This window comes from Ambystoma mexicanum, chromosome 13 (assembly GCF_040938575.1).
Source record: "Ambystoma mexicanum isolate Mex_15411 chromosome 13, UKY_AmexF1_1, whole genome shotgun sequence".
In the NCBI taxonomy this organism is placed as follows: domain Eukaryota; kingdom Metazoa; phylum Chordata; class Amphibia; order Caudata; family Ambystomatidae; genus Ambystoma; species Ambystoma mexicanum.
The window spans coordinates 97,287,682-97,308,403 of NC_090938.1; the positions used below are offsets into that span (position 1 = coordinate 97,287,682).

Consider the following 20,722-nt stretch of genomic DNA (forward strand, 5'->3'; position numbering starts at 1 on the left):
TCGCTCCCTCCCTACCTGCCCCTCTACAAAATTTCTTATGCGATTGCAGCTTTCGTTTCCGCAAGGCTTTCTGTAGTCATTCTGGCAGAAGATTGGTGCCACACATTCTGGGGAAAAAAGTACAACTGAGGATACGGGCGTCGTGCGTCCTACTTATAACATCCGGTGACGTCGGCTCGACGGAGGCCCTCGAGGACAGCGTATCGACGTCATTGACGCAGGACGCAGATGCCAAATATTTTCTAAAGCAGCACAGCTGTGGTGATTACCTGTCATAGATGTGGAATATGTCGTTGGGACATCCCATCGAAAGAACGTTACCAGGTAAGAAAGTAACTTGTTTGTCTCTAGTTTCATAAAGTGCGTTGGATCACGCCATGTTTGGAACAACCCTCATTTTGAGGTAGCCACCTGTATTATCAGGTTTTTGGAAAAGTTCTCCTCATTATAGGACCTGTTTGTGGCATGGGCTTGTGCCATGTCATTTCTTGCTGCATCGTGTTGGTTGCCGCCTTCCTGTCGAAGGGGATTCTCCCTGACCAGGATGGAAGAGGATCTGACGTTCATTGACGACTTAGCCAATGTCTATTGGGCAGTGTTCTGGTGTTTGCTAGCCTACCATGCATGCACGTCATCTATATTGTCTTCATGTTAAATTTAATAGTACTGAGCATTAACATAAGATGTGCTGTAAAATGAACTTTTGGTGGTTCAATGCATGTTAATATTAGCCGTATCAATATTCCTCATTCTTGCTGGTGAAAGGCTGAGTGGGCCCAGCTGACTTTCAAACACTTGAGCTTGCAGTCCGTGTAGAGGTCTAGTTACCTGGCGCTGCTCCAGAAACACTTTTGCGAGCCCCTTGTCCCCATCCCTCTAGGAGTATAGTTGCTTAGTTGAATCGGGGGCTGCTTATGTCTTTGCCAATTTCCTACTGAGTCCACGGGTGATGATTCCTAACACTGTGTCAGCTCCTCTGCACGCCTCCCACATGTTCTGAAATTCTCATTGATTGTAAATATCACAAGTAGAGAAATGTCTGCCTGCCCTCTACCCTTTCAAGGATTCTGCTTCATCTGCCCCTTGCTGCGCCGCTGTGCCCAGCTTCCTTGCAAGATGGGGCGGGGCATACACGCGCTTTCTTGCTGCCACCTTAACTGTTCCCAGCGATTGCAGCTCCCGTCTCATTGGTGATTATGCTGCAAAGGTAGAAAGTGAAGTAAAAAAGACACCCAGTAGTCCTGGGGATTGGGCTTCAATCTGCTCGAAACCATGAACGCACAGAGCCAAAGATAGCTCAGCAGGTTACGCACAAGCAGCTGCTGAGAAAAGGGCGTAGCCTGGTCGTTTTAATATGGGATGTAAGTGGGTCAGTTCAGCCTGCTTTCATTCATATAAGGGCTATAACGTTGTATAATTTACTTAATGACATCTGTTATTCACAGTGGTTTTAAGCTGCAAGCATTCAGCAGTAAGCGCTATGTAATTTAATATGTCATTTGTATAGCGCCTATACCCATTGGTCTGGTTTCAAAGTGCTGTAGGTGATCGCCCTCGGGGGTCACCGGGGCGTGTACCGAAGTCCGTGGGGTGGGAGATTCGTTAGAGGAGTACAGAATGCGTGTGTGCATTTTAGCCCATACGAAGGTAGGCAGGGGTGGCGAAGTCCCTGTCGGCGACCCATATCGAGATGGCTTGTGGATAGGTACTGCCTGGTATAGGGAGAGTATGCGAGTCCAGGAGACTGATTATGTGTCCAGCTAGACTGATCTTTTGTCGTGGGACTTTGCTGCATTCTAATGGCAGAGATATTGTGCGATATGTCTTCGAGTAGTGTGTGATTGCAAATGCGGGCGGGTGGGTGGCCGTGTCGGGTTCGGCCAGTGATTTTGGATGACACCTTCCAGTTAGGGGCGTGTTGCTTTAGGGCTTGCCTGAACCCCTAGATTGTGCTATTCTTGTTCATTCCTGGTGTTGGTTCTAGTTGAGGAGTACCAGAAGAGAACACTGTAAGCAGCTCAGAAGGAATGTCAGACAGCAGGTTGAGTCCTGCCTGAAAGCATAGAGTGCAGGGGGGGCTTGTAGGCGGGTGGGCTAGTCGATGGACCCATTTCATTACTGAGAGGAGTACTTTGATTGGGAACCACTAGATAGTGCAAGGACAGCATCCAGCATGCACACCATGGAAGGAGGTTGGAGAGGATGTTTTGCAAGTCCTGTGATCACATGATCGTTTTACTAATTATTTGTTTTGTCTTTCTTGCAGGTGATGTCATTGTGGATATCAACAGCACGTGCGTTCTTGGCCACACGCATGCTGAAGTTGTGCAGCTGTTTCAGTTGATCCCGATTAACCAGTATGTGAATATGACATTATGTCGCGGTTACCCACTTCCTGACGATGCCGAAGACCCAGCTGTCGACATCCTCACAGCTACACCAATGATTAACGGTCAGCCGATAACCAAAGTAGACAGCAACATGAACCACCCGGACTTAAAACCTGGTGCCGTGGTGGTGGACCAGAATGGAAAACCAGGTCATATTTTAATCAACGGGAGACTCAATGGCCCTTCGATGGACCCTCATGAACAAAGGGTTTCCACTGCCTCCTCGGGAAACTCCTTGCCCGAACTAATCACCATCCCGCTGGTGAAAGGTCCTAAGGGGTTTGGGTTTGCAATAGCAGATAGCTTGACTGGGCAGAAGGTCAAGATGATCTTGGACAGCCAATGGTGCCACGGCCTTCAGAAAGGGGACGTCATCAAGGAGATCTACCATCAGAACGTACAGAACCTGACGCATGTGCAGGTGGTGGAGGTTCTGAAGCAGTTTCCCATCGGAGCCGAGGTCCCATTACTCGTCCTAAGAGGAGGTACGTGCCGGCAGATCTTGGAAGCTATAAACACCTTCAGCCGCTCTCGTCTTTTAATTAACCTCTATTAGGAACCAAGGAGACTGATCTCCCGGTGGAGTCTCCGGTAATTACTTTACACGTAGCATATGGCCATGCGTTTGCTATAACCCAGATTCGCATCTTACTGTCAGCAACTCTCTTGAGCAGCGTGCCCTTTACAAAGGGTTTGTTTAATCAAATGTGAGTTTTTTATACTCAGCAGCTAACAAGAAGAATTATTATCGGCAATATTTTTCTTTTTCAAGCTGGTTGTTTTAAAAAAAAAAAAGCACCAATCTCCCCTCGAACCCTCGCCCATTCCCACCTTGCGCGCCAGCCACGAACCAAACCATTTTCGAGTTGTCTTGATACTTTGATTGTTGTACCTAAAAATATAATGCTTATGTTTTCAAGATGACCAATTGGTTCTGCGTTAAAAGAATTGATAGCTTTGCCTAGTTTTATGTCTGATACCAGAAAACTATAAATTCAGCAGACGTTTAGTTCAAGACTTGCGCGTACACCCCATTACGGATGAGGCACCTCAAATTTCTTTCATTATGTCGTGTCAATTTTTAATAATTTTTTGGGGGGATGATATGCTGATGTATTTATCGGAAAACTATAGTTCTGTGTTTCCGCAAGCGAGGCAACAGCATCCACCATAATGGAGGGGCTGGTCTGTTTGTGTTTGTTCTGTCACCCCCATTCTTGCATGGTGCAGTGGTACACAATGATGAGACAAATCTAGGGCTGTGGGGTGATGGACTAAATAGCAGAGGCAATGCAAACTATTTAGGGAAGTGACATCACAGGAAGTGTCATCGCAGAATAACAATGGATGTTTGCCAACTTTCTGTAGTACATAGGTCCCGTCTGCTGTAGATGTTTGTTTATTCTGCAGGTTAAGTTGCGAGTGTTCCTTGGGGTGCATTAATATTGAGGGCGCTTTGAGAACCCAGTTTTGGGGAACTGCATGTACAGGAATAGGGAGCCTTTCCCTCGCCTCACGTATCTTCTCATTCTTAATCACTGTGTTCTCCTATCATACATGCTGCTCCCTCTTCCTCCATTCCCGGATGAACTTTTCCTCATGCGCTGTGTACTCTCTCCGCTCATGCATTTTGGATTCTCCCTCACCGCAGGCGTATGCCACACTCTACTCTGACTTTCCTTTTGCTCTACTCTGAGGGCAACGATGTAGCACAGCGTGTTGAAGGGAAAGAGTTTCGGTCAGTATTCCTTGGATCACAAAGCGATTTGCACTTGGTTACCAACCTGCGACTGATGGAAACCAATAGAAATGCTTGCGCACGAGCATCATAACCACTAAGAATTCAACTTGATAACGTATCATTCCATTATTTTTTGGCTCGTCTACTGATTGCTGAAGTGCTCCAGCCACTTACAAAACAGTCCTACATTGCGTCCATTTTGAATTTTTTCCAAAATAGTTTAGTGACGGTAGGCTTCCACATGCATGGTGTCTTTGCCAGGGACGTCGATTCACCAAAATGCCAGGGGTAGTGTAAGTGACATCACAAATCTGATGAACTCACAGAAAGTGATGTCACTTGACCTTTGACCCATATGGCATCAGTTCCTTTTTAATCCTTGTTGACATTACCAAAAGTGGCTTGCGGAAGTAAAGAAAAGTGCATAAACGTAAACATTTTAAAATGCCACTGAAGACAAGAACATTTTAGATACCAACCACATTTCAACAAGCGTGCTGACTTCCTATGCCATGGATGGGGTCAGGATATAGTAGGGTTAGACCCAATAGTACAACATAGGTCGAGGCAATATTGGTTCCACCATCTGGTTTCTCATTTGAAGAATTGAATATCTCTTTAATCAATAATTATGACAAAGAATTGAGCAATTTTGGGACATGCTTTGACCCAAATCTTGCTGAAATGGACTCAGACTAGCGTACATTGATAGAAAGCCAGGTGAAGATGTAAAACACAATGAACATTGTAAAATGGGGAAGGATATACAGAGAATGTCACTGTATAAACTACAAAGGGAGCTAACCACACAGCTGAGCACATAGGAGATGCAGACCTCCTTGAGGAGATTTCCAGGGCTGAAATACATTACATTTATATACACTTTCGTCTTAACTTACTAGGCTCCCTATAAAGGCGGGGTCCCATAAGAGGCATCCCTTGGCAAGAAAGACATGTTCTGCTCTGTAATAAGCCTGGGGGAAGCAGAATCTAATTGGCTGATTGGATGTAGTGCAACACTGGGGCCCGAGGTAAATGTGGTTGGGAAAGTTCATAAGGAGATCACAGGTTTTAAACAGTGAAGTCAAGTGGCCTAGGATCTTTTATGGATGCCCTAGCTCAGTGGCCATTGCTTTAGTGAAGATTCTAATAGTGATACCCAGAACATTCGTGATTTATTTTGTTCTCGATTAGTCCACCGTAATGAAGTAGGGAAGGGAGTAATTTGTCGGATAAGTGGGAAATGTAATCTTGGGGGCTAGAAAGGGGGGCCCTTATAGGTATAGCGCATATGATATCATATTGTATTGCGTTGGATGAATTCATGTATGTAATGTTTGTTTTAGAATGTTGTGCCTGAAGTAATTAACACCATTTGTAATGAACTAAGAGTTGTGAAGTATATGATTAAAAATGTTTGTTTTTAATAAACTATAAACACACAAAAAATAGGTGGCCGCACGGCCATTGAGATGCCACTTCAGCATTGTATGGCCAGTTACTTCCATATTATGCCAATTATAGCTGCACATTGCCAGGTGTTGCGATAATACAGCATCCAAAAATCCATGTCACTTTCAGTGCACAGGAGCATTAATGCTTTAGAGATAATGATTTGTTATTTATATAGCGCTTTCTCCAAAGTGCTGTACATAACTCATCTTTACATACAATTATCATCCCCACCAAAGTTGGTACCCATCTATCAACCTCAGAAGAATGAAAGTGAGTTGGGCTTGCCAGGATTTCAGCCTGCAACATGCAGATCACACACAGATCGCAGCAGCGAGCGCTCATCCGGCTGAGCTATCTTAAAACTTTGCTATTAAAAATGCGATACCGCCATAAGAAAGCATGTAAAAACTAGCTGCACAGTGTAGGCCAGACATGTAGTAACACTTAACATGTTTACTGGAGCCTTGATGGTAAACCGTAAAACATGCCATGCCACAACTGAGACATATGTAGACTGGCAGCACCAAAATGCCAATTTAAGCACGTGATAATACTGATCAGGCTTACTTTATCATAGTGGCCAGTAAAGTATACAAGGCCACAGTAAGGACTGGCTGCACCCAAATGTCAGTCTAGCCAGGTAATAACACTTATTATGATTGCTTTATCCGAGATGCCCAGTACAAAATGTCAAACCACAGTAAGAATTGCTGCAGCAAAATGCTTGTCTAGACATGTAATAACACTTATGATACTTCAATATAGAGGCCCAGAAAATTATGCCATGACGCAGTAAGAAATAGCTAGACTTGGTGCACCCAAATGTCAGTCTAGATAGGTAATAACACTTAACATGCGTCCTTTAGTTATTTTATTTCTTTTTATTAATTTTGGATTTGTAGAGCGCATTACAGCCCTCAGGCATCGAGGCACTATGAGGAGGCGTAAGGAGGTTTGATTCAGGGTTACAAGAATGTGGCCCAACAGAGTATTGCTTAGTACAGATTCTTTCGTTGCATAATACATTTGATGGATGTTACTTGGATGCATACACAGAGATGCACACAAGTGGAAATACAGCATTTTCAAACAAAGAGCCTTGTTTTGATGGCTTTCCGGAAGGCTGAATGAGAGTCAATCAACATGATCTGGAACGGAACTGTGTTCCAGAAGGTGGCGGCCATGGTGGAGGAAGCTGGTACAACCCGCACGCACTCTGCGTGTAAGAGGAACGATGATTTAATTAGAATAAGCCATTCTAGAGGGGCCAATTGGCGTGTGCCCGATGATCCTTTGAGCTAGGTAGGGGGGAGCCAAGCCGTGGAGACATTTGTGCGTCAAGGCGAGGGTTTTAAAAACAATCCTTTCCTTGATGGGGAGCCAGTGTACCTGCCTTCTGACCCCAGAGATATGGTCCCTAAACGAAATGCCCGTAGCGGCCCTCAGGGCATTGTTCTGAGCTAGTTAAAGTTTGGCCAGATTCTTATGGGAGGTCCCAACAAAGAGGGCATTACAGTAGTCCAGCCTCGACCCAATAATCGCCCTAGCAATGGTGTGGCAATTCTTTTCTGTTGGGATAGGAATGTTCTGGCTGCGTTGAGCAGTTTGGAGTGATAAGCTGCAGAGGATGCAATAGCATTAACCTGTCTGTCCATGGTCCGGTTTGGTTCAAGGTATACGCCCAGTGTCTTGATGACTTGTGAGACTGTGATGGGGATGTTATCAATGGTGAAGGAGCAGTATTACTTGTCCAATTTACCCATGGTGGAGGGAGAACCAATCAGCAAAAGTTTGGGTTTCTCACTGTTGAGACATAACCAGTTTTCAGCCATCCAAGATTGGATCTTTGAGTAAATAGAATTGAGGGTGTTCATGTCCGTTGGATAGTCTCCCGAGAGAGGGATGAGCACCTGAGTGTCCTCTACATAGTTAGTATATGAGATGCCCAGGGCGTCCAAGATTCTGAACAGTGGCCTCCTGAAGAGGTTATAGAGGGTGGGAGCTATGCACGAACCCGGTGGGACCCCACATTTAATGAGACTAAGGTTGGCACATGAGGTTTCAGAGGAAACCTTCATCGCTCTTTCCTGTAGGAACAAAGTTATCCGTGCACAGGCCCTCAGGGAGAAGTTGGCTGCGGATGAGGGATGATGGCAGAGGGTTTTGTGATCCACCAGATCAAAGGCAGCGGAGAGGTCTAAAAGAAGGAGCAGCGCAAGTTTGCCTGTGTCTATGAGGTCATCCATTTGATTTTTTTAGGTCAAGTAGTGCTGTTTCAGTGCCATGTTGTGGCTGGAACCCAAACTGGCATACACCAAGAAGGAATTTTTGGACTTGCTGGTAGGTTGCTTTGTCCAAACTTTTTAGCAGGAAGGGGACAGTGGTAATTGGTCTGTAGTTCCCTTGGACCGATGAGCCGTGGGAGTTTTTTTTTAGAAACGGTCCAACCCATGCTTCCTTTAGTCCAGTCAGGACATGGCCAGACTGGAATGAAGAATTAATGAAGGCGGTGATAAAAGGGGAGAGGGAGGAGGCAGAGTCTTTGATGACCTGAGCCGAGCAGGCATTGCCTTTACAATTCGAGGGCTTGATGGATTTGAGAAGAGCAATGACTTCGGGTTCACTCATGTCAGTGAATTCAAACACCGGGGTATGCCTAGTATTAGTGACTGGGGCGGGAGTATTGGGACTATTAGCCAGAAGATTGGACAAGGCCTTTTGGTGGGCTAAGATTTTGGTGTGGAAGGTGTCAAGTTTGTCGAGCATGGCAGCTTGAATTTTGTTGCACCAAGTCTCGTCCTTCAGGAGAGTAGGTGGTGGGGGTGAGGGAATCTCCAGTTCTCTAAAGATGACAAAGATATCCTTTGTCCCAGATTTGGCTTTTTCAATCATGGAGTTGAAAGAGGCGGCTTTGGCCTGAATGATGGCAGATTTATAGTCTTTAGATATTGTCTTAAAGGCTGCTTTAGAGGCGTCATTAGGCTTGTGTTTCCAAGTAGCAAGCGCAGCCCTTTTTTTAGAACGAAATTCCATGAGCTCCTCGGTGAACCAGGCATTAGAGTGCTTTGCCTCCTCTGCTTTTTTCAGGGTGAGCAGAGCGATTGCGTTTACCGCTTGGGTAATGACCTTATTAAATGCTGTTGCCAAAAGCCCCGGGTCATTAGGCAATGGGGGCAGGAGGGCCAGAGCCAGGAGGTAGGGGGCTAGATTCTATTTACTGAGCTTCCGCGAGCTTCTCGAGAGTGCAGCAGGTAGAGCGCTGGTAGACTTTGGTGTCCCTTTGGAGGTAGTGATGTCTAACTTTATGCAAAAGTGGTCAGACCAGGGAATGGGAGACATTTCTGAGACGAGGAGGGAACATTTGGGATGGGATACCCAGTCAAGCGTGCAACCTTTAATGTGGGTCGACTTAGAAGTGGCTTGAGTAAACCCTAGGGTGGTTAGGGCTTTCAGCAGGGCGGAGGCATTGACATCCATAGGGTCATTGAGTCCTAGATTGAGGTCACCCAGGAGCAGGACATTGGACGATTTTTTGAGGTTGTCTGATAGTGTGTGGATAAGAGCCTCTTGAAAGTCGGTGGAGGGGCCTGGGGACGGTAAACCAGATGGAAGGCAATAGTACAGTTCGGAGAGAGCTTGAGTTTGAGTAAGAGGTAGTCAGAGTTGTGACCCTGTTCCCCATGTATCCTTCTGATGGTGAGCGTGTCTTTGGCGATGACAGCTACAGCACCGCCCGTTTGACCAGTCCGGTCTTGCCTAAATATGGTGTAGCCACATGGGACGCCAAGGGAAAGGGCAAGGCCAGAAGTCTCATTTAACCAAGTCTTGCAGAGAAAGAGTAGGTCAAGATTGTCCTTGATAAGGTCGTGAACATCCAGGGTGTATGCCGATACGGAGCGGGAGTTGACCAAGGCACATTTCAGTGGGACATTCGACACGGCGGAGGGGGTGCCAGAGGGGGGGGGACGGTGTGTGTGTGATCAGGAGCAGTGGCCATAGGTTGAGGGGAGCCTGGCTGGTAGCAGGAGGCGAGGCTGTAGTAGTGCTCGAAGGGAGTGAAGAGTGAGCAGCAGGTACGCCTAAATGACTAGTAGCATAACTAACATCACATGACAGTATTGGCAAATGGGCTGCAGGCATAGCATCAGGGCTAGTAGCATCACATGACACTAGGGGTAAATGGGCTGCAGGCATAGAATCAGGGCTAGTAGCATCACAAGACAGTATTGGCAAATGGGCTGGTAGCATCGAAAGACAGTATTGCAAATGGGCTGCAGGCATAGCATCAGAGCTAGTAACATCACAAGATAGTATTGGCAAATGGGCTGCAGGCATAGCATCAGGGCTAGTAGCATCACAAGACAGTATTGGCAAATGGGCTGGTAGCATCGAAAGACAGTATTGCAAATGGGCTGCAGGCATAGCATCAGAGCTAGTAACATCACAAGACAGTATTGGCAAATGGGCTAGTAGCATCGAAAGACAGTATTGCAAATGGGCTGCAAGCATAGCATCAGAGCTAGTAACATCACATGACAGTATTGGCAAATGGGCTGCAGGCATAGCATCAGGGCTAGTAGCATCACAAGACAGTATTGGCAAATGGGCTGCAGGCATAGCATCAGGGCTAGTAGCATCACAAGACAGTATTGGCAAATGGGCTGCAGGCATAGCATCAGAGCTGGTAACATCACATGACAGTATTGGCAAATGGGCTGCAGGCATAGCATCAGGGCTGGTAGCATCACAAGATAGTATTGGCAAATGGGCTGCAGGCATTACATCAGAGCTGGTAACATCACATGACAGTATTGGCAAATGGGCTGCAGGCATAGCATCAGGGCTAGTAGCATCAGAAGATGGTATTGGCAAATGGGCTGCAGGCATAACATCAGGGCTAGTAGCATCACAAGATAGTATTGGCAAATGGGCTGCAGGCATAGCATCAGGGCTAGTAGCATCACAAGACAGTATTGCAAATGGGCTGCAGGCATAGCATCAGAGCTAGTAACATCACAAGACAGTATTGGCAAATGGGCTAGTAGCATCGAAAGACAGTATTGCAAATGGGCTGCAAGCATAGCATCAGAGCTACTAACATCACATGACAGTATTGGCAAATGGGCTGCAGGCATAGCATCAGGGCTAGTAGCATCACAAGACAGTATTGGCAAATGGGCTGCAGGCATAGCATCAGGGCTGGTAGCATCACAAGACAGTATTGGCAAATGGGCTGCAGGCATAGCATCAGAGCTGGTAGCATCACATGACAGTATTGGCAAATGGGCTGCAGGCATAGCATCAGGGCTAGTAGCATCACAAGATAGTATTGGCAAATGGGCTGCAGGCATAGCGTCAGGGCTAGTAGCATCACAAGATAGTATTGGCAAATGGGCTGCAGGCATAGCGTCAGGGCTAGTAGCATCACAAGACAGTATTGGCAAATGGGCTGCAGGCATAGCGTCAGGGCTAGTGGAATCACAAAGAATATGTGGCAGTGACTGAGTGGCAACAGTAAATGTAGTGGTAGGCCTTGCACAAAGTGGTGAGGAAATTTTCAGTGGTGCACATCTGGAGGCAGGATGGGCAGTATGCTGGCGCTTACCCAAGCTTAGGGACCCCAGACTGGGTGCAGCGCTGAAAGCAGAGTACGGATGCAGGCACGTGACCTGATTGCCAGGCCATTTATTATAGATGCCCTGTAAAAATGTCATGCCACATTAAGAAATTACTAGACTCGCTGTACCAAAATGCGAGTCTAGACATACCTGCTTTATTATGGATGCCCATTACATGATAGCACACCCCCCCACCTCACCCACCCCTCCTGCCATGTCCCCTATTCCCCGAACTCTCCTCCTCCTCCAACCCCAAACTCCGCCTCTTGGCTCAGCATTACCTCCACACCCCTCTTCCTCATCCCAGTACTTACATATGAGGCAAGGTGCTTCCTAGGCAAATATTGGGATGAGGAAAGGTAGGTCTAGGAGTAATGATAATTACATGTAAGTAATCTAGGCATTGAAAACAAGCAAAGCATGCCATTCTCATTCACTCTGCACCCATTCACTCACACACCCAGCTACCCATACATCATGCACTTAATCACATACATTACATAATGTTCATACACACGCGCCTTTTCATGCATGCGCTCATACACATTTACCAAGAAAAACACCTTCTTACCTTTTTCCAAATCATTGTTGCTCCGAGGAACTCCTCTGCAGTCAGGCATCTCTCCCATACTCTGCGCCTGGCAGTAACTAGCTCTGGTTCCTGTCCGGCGCAGAGCAGGGGACACTGAGCCTTCCATGTCCTGTGGTGGGAGAGAGGGTTCTTTTTGGAGTCAGTCTAACTTAAAAAAGAAATGATTTCCTTTACAGAAATAATTTATTTTTTGAAGTCAGACTGACTTCACAAAGAAATGAATGTAAAGAGGGCTCTTGTCTGAGAGCCCACTTTACTTTTGGTTTCTGTCTGCCTCTGCAGAACCCAGGGGTCGCAGAGGCAGAGCTAGGGGTCGCACAGGAGTTTCCAGGGGTCGTAATTGCGACCCTCCCCCCCAAATTGACGTCCCTGGGCTTTACCCGATACTTTCTCAAACTTTAAAAATGAATCACCAAACACATTGGCTGATCATTTGAACTCAGAGTATGAGTTGAGATTTCAGGACATGGGAAAGATCTGCTTTATGAAGTTTCACTGGCACACACGTTTAAATATTTAAGATGTACCTGTTTTGAAAGCCCTCATCTTCAATCTGGTTGAGTATATGCATGTATGCATGAGTTCCTTAACCTAATAGCTCACGGCTAGTGTCTAATGCAAAAAAAGGAATCTCACAGCTTGCATTGAGGCGTCACTGCCTTACACAGGCTCCCGATGGATTTTCAATAACTCTTACCCAGAACAGTGAGATGCGGAACAGCCTCTTACTTCCGCCAATGAGCTCAGTCTTTGCATCCTGTTTCATTTTTTCATTTCATGGTTTACATGAATCATGTGGTCCTCTGCACATGGGCCTGGACATGACATTCCCAGGTCCTTTAGACAAGGACTAACCCAAAGATGTATATTCTCAAGCCACCTACCCTTACTCGTTTTTGGAAATCCAATGTTCAAGGACTACATCTCCCAGAATCCCCCTTGGTGCAGAATTAAAACCTAGACTGGATCCAAGAGCATCAAGTACAGATAAGGCAGTCAGAGGACTTTGGCGAAAGCGGACTCTGGCCTTTAAGGTCAGGCGGGATGCGGGAGAGCATGATCCCTGACCGGATAAGCGAGTCTTGCCCTGAATATCTCATTAGCTTGAAACACCTGCTGGCATTCTTTGTTACTGCAAAGCGCATGTGTAGATTTTGAAGCCACAAATACAATACATTAAATAGGTGTGCAAGTTGTTTCCTGGGACCTGTGACATAACTAAACAGTAAGGGGTTCCCTAGGTGTTAGTCGCCCCCTCACTCCCCGTTTTATAAATGCAGCGAAACCTTGCAAGACAAATATAGGGTCAGCGCATAGGATTCCCTACACCCATACTCGGTGCATACCCCACAGTGCTGCATTTCCACTGCCAGGAACCTCTCAAGACAGAGACTGGTTCTCCAAAACATTATTAAAATTGCTTTAAAGATAAACACCGGGTAAGAAGATGAACGACCATGCTTGACCAGGCCACCAAAGAGTAGCTCTTAACACCCACACACCGAACCTTGGGACGAAGGCCCTGCAGTCTAGTCTCACACATTGCTCTTTCCTGATGAGGGCAGCTTCAGCTGTTAGGGCTCCAGGGGGGGTCTTTACGCCCGAGAGAAATTTGCAGAAATATTGATCAAATGTTCTTTGGGTTGATCTCCGTAAGCAGGAAGTGGCTGGGACTAATCACGATAACTCTCTCCCAGGACGTTTCAATTTCCTTTGGTTTCAAATGCACTTACAAACAGATATTCATTCTTTACACATTGTTCCATCTTGAAATCAAACAGGAAGCCATTCAGCCACATTTTACAGATGTATAAGGTTTGGCTGTGGCACAATTGTTTGCGGCCGAATTGACCGTGAAGCCAATTTTGCTGTGGCCAAATCCGCCGAAACTAAAAAACAAACAAACTAAAAAATAACCCACCCACCCCCTACTTACCTTTTCGCCGTCCGCTCATCTTCTAACCCTGCGGCGTCAGATCCGTCCCTCCTACGCAGCTCGGACCCGGCGCAGTGGGGTCTGCTTTTCTTTTCTTTTTTTTTTTTTCTTCCCGTCCCCCGCCTCCAAACCTCCGGAAGCGGGGGACACCCCCGCTCCCCATGTTGGGTAGTGGTTACCCAAACTGATCCTTTACAAACGATCGAATGGTACTGGCCGGATTCGGCCAGTTTTACCATACGATCGTTTGTAAACGATCAGTTTGGGTAATACCCATTTTACAGCTCTAAAAGGGTCAAGTTGCAAACTGCTTGCCAGTCATGAAGCCACGCACCAGCTCAATTCTACACAGACACACAGTCCGCCATTTCCTACTCGCCAGGAGTCAACTAGCCAATGGCTTGTGCACATCTTGAGCCCTGATATTACACTACCAACATGGCATGTGCTCTTGAAATAAAATCCCATCTTGAAGGATTTACAGTTGTTCCTGTACCTGTTGCACTTGTCAGTATTGTTGCATCAAGCATGAATTTAAGAGAAAATATGATTTGTGCATGTGGCATTTGTATTGCAACTGAATGCGCTTAGTGTTTTTTCTTCATGGTTTGAAGTCCTTGTAATCATTCTAGACGGGGTTTGCAAACGGGCAAACCGACGTCACGTTCTGTAAGGGCTTTTCTCAAGTAGACTAGCCAGTCGACCAGATTTGAGACGTTACTTACCTTAAAGGGGGGAGAAGACAAATGCCTTGTTTAAAATACAGGTTTATTGGCATTTAATGTAATGGATCACACAAACAAAACATCAGTTGGGAGGTTTCTTTCATGGGACATCATTTGTCAATACCGATTGTATGGGGCCAGATTAGATCTCAATTGCACCTAATCCTGTCTCCGGTATGTTGTTCCCTTGTGTAAATGTGTGCACCCTGATGCCTGCGCGCGTCGGCGCAACACAAATGCATAAATTAATATTCAATTTGATGAAACTGCTTTCAGAATCAGAGTGGATCTCCTTAGTAAGTGGCTAGCTCTCTGGGGTCATTCTTCGATTGGCGAGTGGCCTCCTTGGATTTTGGCGGTGCCGACGCCGATGATGCTTCCTTTGGTAGAATGCCTGCGGTGATGGGAGAAGAGGCATAGAGGGCATTGCTGTGTGAGTTGGAGTGATCCACTGGGTTCCATCAGAGAACTGTTCGGAAGATCTTCAAGAGGGATACATGGGTGGATTTGCAAGGTGCCCCCCGACGTCAAAGGGCCCAGAGAGTGCGACCATTCACACACGATGTCCTTATCTAAGAGTGTGGGGATAGTGTGATCTTGGTAGTGGAGAGCGCTCCTTGAGTCTCTGGTTGCCGTTCCTTTATTCTGCCTGCCGCTTGTTGGTGTTGGTTGAGGTGACACTACCCGTCTGTTCCCTCATTTCCTAGACTTTTCACCCAGCACTGGCTCCTGTAGCTGCCCCGCCTTCTTTTCCCCATGATTTATAATGGGTGTGGGTACAAGCTGGGTTCCAAAGGCCTGTTCTGCCCTCAGTCACGCCGCCGCCCCCTTAATAAATAGTGGCTTAGTGGGCACTGGTGGAATTCAGAAAATGGTGGGTTCAAGGTAATTCAAAGGCCTGTTACGTCCGCAGTCACCTTGCTCCTCCCCACAACAACAGGGCCTTACCTTCCCAAGCCGCAGGTAGAGTTTAGGAATTAGTGGCGGGGCTGTCGCCCATATATAGAAAGTTCAAGTGGGAAGGACTTTTCCACTCTGGACAGACTGGTCGCATTAAGAAATGATTGGAGACCAGTATTCGGAGTTCTCTGCCTTCCCTTCCCCCTTCTCAACGCAAGACTCCATATTGAGAAACATGTAAATGCACCAAGGAGTGGGACATCGGGACTCAATGGGAGGACAGATATATAAACCAGTCAGACATCCAGCTCCGCAGTGCCTGAATACCACTAAGCAAATATTGTAATGAGGCAATAGGCTCCGATGCAGCGGCCCGACCCTATCGGTAATGGCCCACTGCCCAGTTTAGAGAGGGTCCCTACTCGCACTGCTATTCCATGGCCCCCCTCCCCCCACCCTGCTCCCACCGATGTCCCTGGGCTCTCTCCATCCTACACCCACCAATATCCCATTCCCCCCCAATCATGCTCCCACCACAGTGCCTGGGCTCCCCACAAGCCTACTCCCACCACTATCCCATGCCCCACATCATGCTCCCACCACAGTGCCTGGGCTCCCCACAAGCCTACTCCCATCACTATCCCATGCCCCCCCATCATGCTCCCACCACAGTGCCTGGGCTCCCCCCAAGCCTACTCCCACCACTATCCCATGCCCCCCCACCTTCATGCTCCCACCATAGTGCCTGGGCTCCCCCCAAGCCTACTCCCACCACTATCCCATGGCCCCCCCATCATGCTTCCACCACAGTGCCTGGGCTCCCCCCAAGCCTACTCCCACCACTATCCCATGCCCCCCCACAATGCTCCCACCACAGTGCCTGGGCTTCCCCAAGCCTACTCCCATCACTATCCCATGCCCCCCCATCATGCTCCCACCACAGTGCCTGGGCTCCCCCCAAGCCTACTCCCATCACTATCCCATGCCCCCCCATCATGCTCCCACCACAGTGCCTGGGCTCCCCCCAAGCCTACTCCCACCACTATCCCATGGCCCCCCCATCATGCTCCCACCACAGTGCCTGGGCTCCCCCCAAGCCTACTCCCATCACTATCCCATGCCCCCCATCATGCTCCCACCACAGTGCCTGGGCTCCCCCCAAGCCTACTCGCACCACTATCCCATGGCCCCCCCATCATGCTCCCACCACAGTGCCTGGGATCCCCCAAGCCTACTCCCACCACTATTCCATGCCCCCCCACAATGCTCCCACCACAGTGCCTGGGCTCCCCCCAAGCCTACTGCCACCACTATCCCATGGCCCCCCCATCATGCTCCCACCACAGTGCCTGTGCTCCCCCAAGCCTACACCCACCAATATCCCATACCCCCCCATCATGCTCCCACCACAGTGCCTGGGCTCCCCCCAAGCCTACTCCCACCACTATCCCATGGCCCCCCATCATGCTCCCACCACAGTGCCTGGGCTCCCCCCAAGCCTACTCCCATCACTATCCCATGCCCCCCCCCATCATGCTCCCACCACAGTGCCTGGGCTCCCCCCAAGCCTACTCCCATCACTATCCCGTGCCCCCCCCCATCATGCTCCCACCACAGTGCCTGGGCTCGCCCCAAGCCTACTCCCATCACTATCCCATGCCCCCCCATCATGCTCCCACCACAGTGCCTGGGATCCCCCCAAGCCTACTCCCATCACTATCCCATGCCCCCCACCATGCTCCCACCACAGTGCCTGAGCTCCCCCCAAGCCTACTCCAATCACTATCCCATGCCCCCCCCACAGTGCTCCCACCACAGTGCCTGGGCTCCCCCCAAGCCTACTCCCATCACTATCCCATGCCCCCCATCATGCTCCCACCACAGTGCCTGGGCTCCCCCAAGCCTACTCCCATCACTATCCCATGCCCCCCCATCATGCTCCCACCACAGTGCCTGGGCTCCCCCCAAGCCTACTCCCATCACTATCCCATGCCCCCCCACAATGCTCCCACCACAGTGCCTGGGCTCCCCCAAGCCTACTCCCACCCCTATCCCATGCCCCCCCATCATGCTCCCACCACAGTGCCTGGGCTCCCCCCAAGCCTACTCCCATCACTATCCCATGCCCCCCCATCATGCTCCCACTACAGTCCCTGGGCTCCCCCCAAGCCTACTCCCATCACTATCCCATGCCCCCCCACAATGCTCCCACCACAGTGCCTGGGCTCCCCCCAAGCCTACTCCCATCACTATCCCATGCCCCCCATCATGCTCCCACCACAGTGCCTGGGCTCCCCCCAAGCCTACTCCCACCACTATCCCATGCCCCCCCCACAATGCTCCCACCACAGTGCCTGGGCTTCCCCAAGCCTACTCCCATCACTATCCCATGCCCCCCCCCATCATGCTCCCACCACAGTGCCTGGGCTCCCCCCAAGCCTACTCCCATCACTATCCCATGCCCCCCCATCATGCTCCCACCACAGTGCCTGGGCTCCCCCCAAGCCTACTCCCACCACAGTGCCTGGGCTCCCCCCAAGCCTACTCCCACCACTATCCCATGGCCCCCCCATCATGCTCCCACCAAGGTGCCTGGGCTCCCCCCAAGCCTACTCCCATCACTATCCCATGCCCCCCCATCATGCTCCCACCACAGTGCCTGGGCTCCCCCCAAGCCTACTCCCATCACTATCCCATGCCCCCCATCATGCTCCCACCACAGTGCCTGGGCTCCCCCCAAGACTACTCGCACCACTATCCCATGGCCCCCCCATCATGCTCCCACCACAGTGCCTGGGATCCCCCAAGCCTACTCCCACAACTATCCCATGCCCCCCCACAATGCTCCCACCACAGTGCCTGGGCTCCCCCCAAGCCTACTCCCGCCACTATCCCATGGCCCCCCCATCATGCTCCCACCACAGTGCCTGTGCTCCCCCAAGCCTACACCCACCAATATCCCATGCCCCCCCATCATGCTCCCACCACAGTGCCTGGGCTCCCCCCAAGCCTACTCCCACCACTATCCCATGGCCCCCCATCATGCTCCCACCACAGTGCCTGTGCTCCCCCCAAGCCTACTCCCATCACTATCCCATGCCCCCCCCATCATGCTCCCACCACAGTGCCTGGGCTCCCCCCAAGCCTACTCCCATCACTATCCCATGCCCCCCCCCATCATGCTCCCACCACAGTGCCTGGGCTCGCCCCAAGCCTACTCCCATCACTATCCCATGCCCCCCCATCATGCTCCCACCACAGTGCCTGGGATCCCTCCAAGCCTACTCCCATCACTATCCCATGCCCCCCACCATGCTCCCACCACAGTGCCTGAGCTCCCCCCAAGCCTACTCCAATCACTATCCCATGCCCCCCCCACAGTGCTCCCACCACAGTGCCTGGGCTCCCCCCAAGCCTACTCCCATCACTATCCCATGCCCCCCATCATGCTCCCACCACAGTGCCTGGGCTCCCCCCAAGCCTACTCCCATCACTATCCCATGCCCCCCCCATCATGCTCCCACCACAGTGCCTGGGCTCCCCCCAAGCCTACTCCCATCACTATCCCATGCCCCCCCACAATGCTCCCACCACAGTGCCTGGGCTCCCCCCAAGCCTACTCCCATCACTATCCCATGGCCCCCATCATGCTCCCACCACAGTGCCTGGGCTCCCCCCAAGCCTACTCCCACCACTATCCCATGGCCCCCCCATCATGCTCCCACCACAGTGCCTGGGCTCCCCCCAAGCCTACTCCCATCACTATCCCATGGCCCCCCATCATGCTCCCACCACAGTGCCTGGGCTCCTCCCAAGCCTACTCCCATCACTATCCCATGCCCCCCCCCATCATGCTCCCACCACAGTGCCTGGGCTCCCCCCAAGCCTACTCCCATCACTATCCCATGGCCCCCCATCATGCTCCCACCACAGTGCCTGGGCTCCCCCCAAGCTTACTCCCACTACTATCCCATGCCCCCCCACAATGCTCCCACCACAGTGCCTGGGCTCCCCCCAAGCCTACTCCCACTACTATCCCATGCCCCCCCACAATGCTCCCACCACAGTGCCTGGGCTCCCCCCAAGCCTACTCCCACCACTATCCCATGGCCCCCCATCATGCTCCCACCACAGTGCCTGGGCTCCCCCCAAGCCTACTCCCATCACTATCCCATGCCCCCCCACAATGCTCCCACCACAGTGCCTGGTCTTCCCCCAAGCCTACACCCTCCAATATCCCATGCCCCCCATCATGCTCCCACCACAGTGCCTGGGCTCCCCGCAAGCCTACTCCCATCACTATCCCATGGCCCCCCATCATGCTCCCACCACAGTGCCTGGGCTCCCCCCAAGCCTACTCCCATCACTATCCCATGCCCCCCCATCATGCTCCCACCACAGTGCCTGGGCTCCCCCCAAACCTACTCCCATCACTATCCCATTCCCCCCATCATGCTCCCACCACAGTGCCTGGGCTCCCCCCAAGCCTACTCCCATCACTATCCCATACCCCCCATCATGCTCCCATCACTATCCCATGCCCCCCCATCATGCTCCCACCACAGTGCCTGGGCTCCCCCCAAGCCTACTCCCATCACTATCCCATGCCCCCCCATCATGCTCCCACCACAGTGCCTGGGCTCCCCCCAAGCCTACTCCCATAACTATCCCATGCCCCCCCATCATGCTCCCACCACAGTGCCTGGGCTCCCCCCAAGCCTACTCCCATCACTATCCCATGCCCCCCCATCATGCTCCCACCACAGTGCCTGGGCTCCCCCAAAGCCTACTCCCACCACTATCCCATGGCCCCCCCATCATGCTCCCACCACAGTGCCTGGGCTTCCCCAAGCCTACTCCCATCACTATCCCATGCCCCCCCCATCATGCTCCCACCACAGTGCCTGGGCTCCCCCAAAGCCTACTCCCACCACTATCCCATGCCCCCCCCCATCATGCTCCCACCACAGTGCCTGGGCTCCCCCCAAGCCTACTCCCATCACTATCCCATGCCCCCCCACAATGCTCCCACCACAGTGCCTGGGCTCCCCCCAAGCTTGCACCCACCAATATCCCATGCCCCCCCATCATGCTCCCACCACAGTGCCTGGGCTCCCCCCAAGCCTACTCCCATCACTATCCCATGCCCCCCCATCATGCTCCCACCACAATGCCTGGGCTCCCCCCAAAGCCTACTCCCACCACTATCCCATGCCCCCCCCCACCTTCATGCTCCCACCACAGTGCCTGGGCTCCCCCAGGCCTACTCCCATCACTATCCCATGCCCCCCCATCATGCTCCCACCACAGTGCCTGGGCTCCCCCCAAGCTTACTCCCATCACTATCCCATGCCCCCCCACAATG

At 50.7% G+C, this 20,722-nt stretch overlaps 1 protein-coding gene across 2 annotated transcripts in view; it reads left to right on the forward strand.

Annotated features, from left to right (window-relative positions):
• MAGI3 (membrane associated guanylate kinase, WW and PDZ domain containing 3) overlaps positions 1 to 20,722 on the forward strand; it is a 1,006,442-nt gene that overhangs the window by 675,424 nt on the left and 310,296 nt on the right. For both annotated transcript variants that reach the window (XM_069633359.1, XM_069633360.1), the window contains exon 10: positions 2,267 to 2,875. In XM_069633359.1, the coding sequence (XP_069489460.1) occupies positions 2,267 to 2,875 (609 nt within the window). The remainder of the gene's footprint in view (positions 1 to 2,266; positions 2,876 to 20,722) is intronic.